Source organism: Limulus polyphemus, unplaced genomic scaffold (assembly GCF_000517525.1).
Source record: "Limulus polyphemus unplaced genomic scaffold, Limulus_polyphemus-2.1.2 Scaffold4786, whole genome shotgun sequence".
Taxonomy (NCBI): Eukaryota; Metazoa; Arthropoda; class Merostomata; order Xiphosura; family Limulidae; genus Limulus; species Limulus polyphemus.
The window spans coordinates 1-7,299 of record NW_013670396.1 but is presented as its reverse complement, the minus strand read 5'-3'; the positions used below and the strand labels follow the sequence as shown (position 1 = coordinate 7,299).

Sequence of the window (7,299 nt, the reverse complement as noted above, 5' to 3'; positions counted from 1 at the left end):
TAAGTTGTGGACTGTCCAAGGCGTCTACAAACTGATCTCTCAGCAACAACTTGAGGAGATTGGGTGGTGCAGTTGGGTAGGCCTTGTGTGCCATACTTTCCAAGTTCTGTGCCAGCTCTTGCAGGCTCTCCTCTTTAGCACGGACTCTCGTCCTAAACCTAGCCCTGTAGTCTTCAGACTGATTTTGGGTTCCATACCTGAGTTCTAGAGCCGCTACCAGTGATCTATAGTTTCAGGAAAGTCAACAACAGTGGCAAGAAGTACAAATGGAAAACATTAGTAAATTTAAAGCGAATTAGATACGTTAAAGGACGATTTAGTGTCTGTTACACAAGGAGGATATATTAACCATCGACTTAACCAGCCCCAGACAATGACAAGCCCTATCCAGACCCTGCAGCTAAACCCTAATGCAGACATATTCAGTCCCGTTAGAAGTCACATCCCAGATATGAATGTCAGTACTAGGAGTGATCCAGTATGAAGGAAGCCACAGGAATATGATGGGAAAGCACCATGGGAAGCATATAGAGCACAATTTGAGCTACTGGCAGAGATGAATGGATGGACAGAGGAAAAGAAAGCAGTATATCTGGCAACGAGCTTGAAGGGACAACCACTGGAAATACTTGGACAGTTGTCAGCAGACGACAGGCACTGGAAAATCAATTAACAAACGGAGACGTAACAAATTGGTGTCAGAGAGTGGGACAAAAAAAAAAAATGGAAACGAGAAGCAGCAAACCAAACTACAGCCAAGCAGACTTGATGGCAGCAATACAAGAACAGCAAAAGAAACAAGAAGAACGAGAAGAGAAATTACAACAGTTGTTAGAGGAAAAAGAAAAGAAACAAGAAGAAAGATTACAGCAGTGGCAAGAAAACCTACAACAATGGCAGCTCGAACAGCAAATTAAACAAGAGAGATTACAGCAGTTGCTGGAGGAAAAAGAAAAGAAACAGGAAGAAAGTATCCAACAATTGCAGGAAAGTCAGCAGCAACTAATACATAAACCGTGTGTTTTTTTAGTTAGTGTTATACATCATAACCTATCTGATGCTCACTTAATGCTATATAAAACACACATGTTGCTGAGTTGGTGTTATACATCATAATCTGTCTGATGCTCAGTTAGTGTTATAAGTAACCCATCTTTTGCTCAGTTAATGTTATATATAACCCATGTGTTCCTTAGTCAGTGTTATACATAACCTCCGTGACGCTCAGTGTTATAAGTAACTCATGTTGCTCGGTTAATTATACATAGCCCATGTTGTTCAGTTAGTGTTATAAATAATAATTATGTTTCTCAGTTAATGTTATAAATAACCTGTGTCACTGAGTTAGTGTTATACACCACAACCTGTCTTATGCCTCGTCAGTATTAAAAATAACCTATGTCATGGTCAGTTACTGTTAAACACAACCTATTCGCTGCTCAGTGTTATACATAACCCATGTGTTGCTCAGCTAGTGTTATACATAATACATATGAAATTAGTCAGTTGTATTTGATATGTGTGATTTCCAGCTTCTATTATACTAGTTTTGTGGGATATCTATTTTGAATGATTGCATATTGTGCTAAAACTGAGTTATTGTTTGGTTATAATTAGTTTGACTTTGGATGAGGTTTTGATCGACTGAGTTATAGTTTAGTGCTAGACTGCTGGACTTCAGATCCATTTACATTAGACTGAATTATATAGTGTGATGATAGTTTTTTGAGTATGTTTTCCTCAGTTCCTGTTATAGCCAATTTATCTGTTCTTTTTCATGCTGCTCTGTCCTCCTCTGCCAGTTTTTATTTTTCCTCGCTTCTTCCATAGAAATCATGTCTAGATTAAAACCAATATGTTGTGACAAAGTGAACTCAGCTTCCTTTGTCACACACTGTTGTTAACCTATTACTAATGTCTAAAACTTCCATGTTTCCCTACCATTTTTCAATTCCAAACATTCTCTAAGAACATCAGGTATAAATCTTTTAATTTTACATAGACATTAATACTTGTATCCATTCCTTGACTTCATAATATTTTACCAATAATGTTAGATGTGCCATTTCAGATGAGATTAAATATGACATGTATTTCTTATGTTAGGAACCCTCTCTTCCATGAGACACTTAAAGAATGAAGTAGAGAACATCAAAAAGGATGTTGAATGTGGTCTAAAATTTGAGGATGTTTCCATCCGGTTTCAGCAAGGAGACATCATAGTATGTTATGAAGTTAGTCAAGTTCCACAGAAAACAGATTGGGATCCTGGATTTTGAGCAGACTTCTAATGTATAAAACAAAATGAATGTCCCTGTGAACAGTGTTACTACTCAACCTTCTCTACTCAAATTAGCTGACATATTATGTTGTACAGTCAATCCATACAATATGCTAGGAATATAAAGTTATGTTATCAAAGGCTACAATTTCTTTGTATGTGTTTAATTCTCTAATTTAAGGTATATCATGCAGTGCTATCGCCATCTGTCTAAACAATTTCTCTTATACCTGAAAAAGATAAAAATTACCAAAAGGAAAATAGCATAAGAAGAGTCATTTTATTGAACATAGGGTGTAAATTTGGTACTACAGCAAGTTTGACTGAGGTACAAAAGTCAGATTATCTCCATCTAGGGTGGAGTATAATAGTTCTGATAGTTGATTGGAGTATAGAAGTTTTATAGTTTTCAACTTGGTAATTCTATACACATGATTAATAAAACCTATATATATATATATATATTCTTTACATAGGATTACATGGGAATTGTGGCAGCACGTTTATGTACTTTGTTGTTTGGGTGATCTGAACTACCCAACACCTGTCATGGATAAATTTAGTGCTTTAGAACATAAAAAAATTCATACAGTGAGATTGTTATACTATGTGTTAACAAAAGATGAACCTTGTAGTTTACCCAACCATGCCACACTGCCATGGATAATTTAGTGCTTTAGAACTTTAAAAAAACATTCATACAGTGAGATTGTTATACTATGTTGTATCAAAAGATAAACCTTGTGGTTTACCCACGCTGCCATGGACAGATTTAGAACTTTAGAGTTAAAAAAAAATTCATACATTTAGATTGTTATACTGTGTTTATCAAAAGACAAACTTTGTAGTTTACCTAACCATACCACACTACTATGAATAAATATAGTTTTTTAGAACTGAAACAAAAAAAAAATTCATACAGTGATATTGTTATACTATCTTGTTACAAAAGATGAACATTGTATTTTACCCAATCTTGCCACACTGCCATGGATAAATTTAGTTCTTTAGAGCTAAGAAAAAACATTCATACATTTAGATTGTTATATTATGTTGTATCAAAAGATAAACCTTGTGGTTTAACCACACTGCCATGGATAAATTTAGTACTTCAGAGCCAAAAAAAATTCATAGATTTAGATTGTTATACTGTGTTGTATCAAAAGACAAACTGTATTTTACCCAATCTTGCCACACTGCCATGGATAAATTTAGTGCTTTAGAAGTAAAAAAAGATATTAATACAGTGAGATTGTTATACTATGTTGTATCCAAAGATAAACCTTGTGGTTTACCCATGCTGCCATGGATAAATTTAGTACTTTAGAGTTAATAAAAAAAATTCACACAGTGAGATTGTTATACCTTAATGTATCAAAAGATGAACCTTGTATTTTACCCAATCGTGCCACACTACCATGGATAAATTTAGTGCTTTAGAACCAAAAAAAAACAATTGATACAGTGAGATTGTTATACTACGTTGTATCAAAAGATAAACCCCGTGGTTTACCCATCATGCCATGGATAAATTTAGTACTTTAGAACTAAAAAAAATATTGATACAGTGAGATTGTTATACTATGTTGTATCAAAAGATAAAACTTGTGGTTTACCCACACTGCCATGGATAAATTTAGTACTTTAGAGCTAAGAAAAAAAATTCACACAGTGAGATTGTTATACTATGTTGTATCAAAAGATGAACCTTGTAGTTTACCCAACCATGCCACAGTACTATGGATAAATTTAGTGTTTTAGAACTGAAACAAAAAAAATTCATACAGTGATATTGTTATACTATCTTGTTACAAAAGATGAACTTTGTTGTATCAAAAGACAAACTTTGTAGTTTACCCAACTGTGCCACACTGCCATGGATAAACTTAGTACTTTAGAGCTAAAAAAAAATTTGCATACATTTAGATTGTTATTCTATGTTTATCAAAAGATAAACCCTGTGGTTTACCCATCCTGCCATAGATAATTTAATTATTTAGAATTTAAAAAAAATTCATACATTTAGATCTTTATAGTATTGTTGCGTAAGCGAGATCACGTGACTAGTATCACGCCACCCGTTTTCTAGAACTATCCTGTTCCTTCGGAATGCTCTAGCTTTTGCTAGATTGTGGGTGGTCTGGTATATATAAGATGGTCACAGTGTGACGTGACAATTTGTGTAGGTAATGAGTAATTGAACTGCAGTCAGAGAGAGATGTATTGTTGAAGTCGAGCTCGTGAGACGTGAATTATAGTTTGTTATAGCGTGACCGTTGAGTTGAGTGTATCGTAAAGTAGTATTCGGAAAGAATAAACCAGTTTTATTTAAGAAAGGACTTGTGTCGCTAAAGTTTCGTCGGAACGAATTTAACATTATCTAAACAACACACTGGTTATGCATGACATTATCTAAACAACACACTGGTTATGTATGACATTATCTAAACAACACACGGGTTATGTGTAACAACTAAACAACACGAGTTATATATAACATTAACTGAGCAAAAGATGGGTTACTTATAACACTAACTGAGCATCAGACAGATTATGATGTATAACACCAACTCAGCAACATGTGTGTTTTGTTATGTATGACATTATCTAAACAACACACTGGCTATGTATGACATTATTTAGTTGTTATACACAACCCATGTGTTGTTCAGTTGTTATACACAACCCATGTGTTGTTCAGTTGTTATACACAACCCATACATAACCAGTGTGCTGTTTAGTTAATGTTATACATAACCCATGTGTTGTTTAGATAATGTCATACATAACCCATGTGTTGTTCAGTTGTTATACACAACCTATACATAACCAGTGTGCTGTTTAGTTAATGTTATACATAACCCATGTGTTGTTTAGATAATGTCATACATAACCCATGTGTTGTTTAGTTGTTATACACAACCCGTGGGTTGTTTAGATAATGTCATACATAACCTATGTGTTGTTTAGATAATGTCATACATAACCCGTGTGTTGTTCAGTTGTTATACACAACCCATGTGTTGTTTAATGAATGTTATACATAACCAGTGTGCTGTTTAGTTAATGTTATACATAACCCATGTGTTGTTTAGGGCCATTCATTTATGTATATCACTACACAATCATTACCAATCTAAACTTGCCCTAACTTCATGTATGTCATTACACAGTCACTACCAATCTAAACTTGCCCTAACTTCATGTATATCACTACACAGTCACTACCAATCTAAACTTTCCCTATCTTCATGTATATCATTACCAACTGAAACTTGCTCTAACATCATGTATATCACTACACAGTCACTACCAATCCAAACTTGCCCTATCTTCATGTATATCATTACACAATCATTACCAACCTAAACTTGCCCTAATTTCATGTATATCACTACACAGTCACTACCAATCCAAACTTGCCCTAACTTCGTGATTATCACTACACAGTCACTACCAATCCAAACTTGCCCTATCTTCATGTATATCATTACCAACCTAAACTTGCCCTAATTTCATGTATATCACTACACAATCATTACCATTATTAGGGGGAATTACCTAAAAGAATATTGTTACAATCAAGTTAAAGGTTGTCTTGAGGTTTGTTCTACAAAAACAGTTTATTAGTTTAAGAACTGATTATGTCCACATCATTGTGATATGATCAACATGTTTACATCTGAGGTGAGGCCTTATGTCTACATCATTGTTATATGATAAACATGTTTACATTCGAGGTGAGGCCAATGTTCTGGAGGAGTTTCTAGTAACAGAAGGAAAAAAAAAGATCCCTATTGCAGGCTGTCGTTGTGTCAAAGGAGTCCTGAAGAAGGATGCAAAGTATCGTGTAATGAGGAGAGAAGAAGTCATCCATGAGGGTATACTTCTGTACTGTGTTAACAATTGATAAAGCTCTTCAGCCGAATGTTGTTACAGAGTATTTATTTGAACTCATTTCTATAGTGGACTTTGTAATTCACTTCTTTATGTATCAAGTTAACAGGGTAGCTAGTTAATGTTATGCATAACTCGTGTTGTTTAGTTAATGTTATACATAACCCATGTGTTGCTACACAATCGTTACCAATCTAAACTTGCCCTAACTTCATGTATATCATTACACAGTGACCACCAATCTAAACTTGCCCTAACTTCATGTATATCATTACACAGTCACTACCAATCTAAACTTGCCATTCATTTATGTATATCACTACACAATCATTACCAATCTAAACTTACGCCCTAACTTCATGTATATCATTACACAGTCACTACCAATCTAAACTTGCCCTAACTTCATGTATATCATCACTACCAATCTAAACTTCTGTATAATGATATACATGAAGTTAGGGCAAGTTTAGATTGGTAGTGACTGTGAAATGACATACATGAAGTTAGGGTAAGTTTAGATTGGTAATGAATGTGTAGCGATATACATAAATGAATGGCAAGTTTAGATTGGTAGTGACTGTGTAATGATATACATGAAGTTAGGGCAAGTTTAGATTGGTAGTCACTGTGTAATGGTACACATGAACTTAGGACAAGTTTAAATTGGTAACAATATACATGAAGTTAGAGCAAGTTTGGATTGGTAGTGATTGTGTAATGATATATATGAAATTAGGGCAAGTTTAGATTGGTAGTGACTGTGTAGTGATATACATAAATGAATGGCAAGTTTAGATTGGTAGTGACTGTGTAATGATATACATGAAGATTGGGCAAGTTTAGATTGGTAATGACCAAGTAATGATATACATGAAGGTAGGGCAAGTTTAGATTGGTAGTGACTGTGTAATGATATACATGAAGTTAGGGCAAGTTTAGATTGGTAGTGACTGTGTAATGGTACACATGAAGTTAGGATAAGTTTAGATTGGTAATGAATGTGTAATGATATACATGAAGTTAGGGTAAGTTTAGATTGGTAATGACTGTGTAATGATATACATGAAGATTGGGCAAGTTTAGATTGGTAATGACCAAGTAATGATATACATGAAGGT

At 34.4% G+C, this 7,299-nt stretch overlaps 1 protein-coding gene across 2 annotated transcripts in view; it reads left to right on the top strand.

The window, feature by feature from the left end:
• The window catches only part of LOC106471682 (translation initiation factor IF-2, mitochondrial-like), a 52,091-nt gene extending 45,745 nt beyond the window's left edge, over positions 1-6,346 (top strand). The window contains exon 16 of one of the 2 annotated variants that reach the window (XM_022400290.1): positions 6,022-6,346. In XM_022400290.1, coding sequence (XP_022255998.1) covers positions 6,022-6,191 — 170 coding nt within the window. In that variant the 3' untranslated portion in view covers positions 6,192-6,346. The remainder of the gene's footprint in view (positions 1-6,021) is intronic. The other variant, XM_022400289.1, reaches the window with a different exon arrangement.
• The last annotated feature ends 953 nt before the right edge of the window (positions 6,347-7,299 follow it).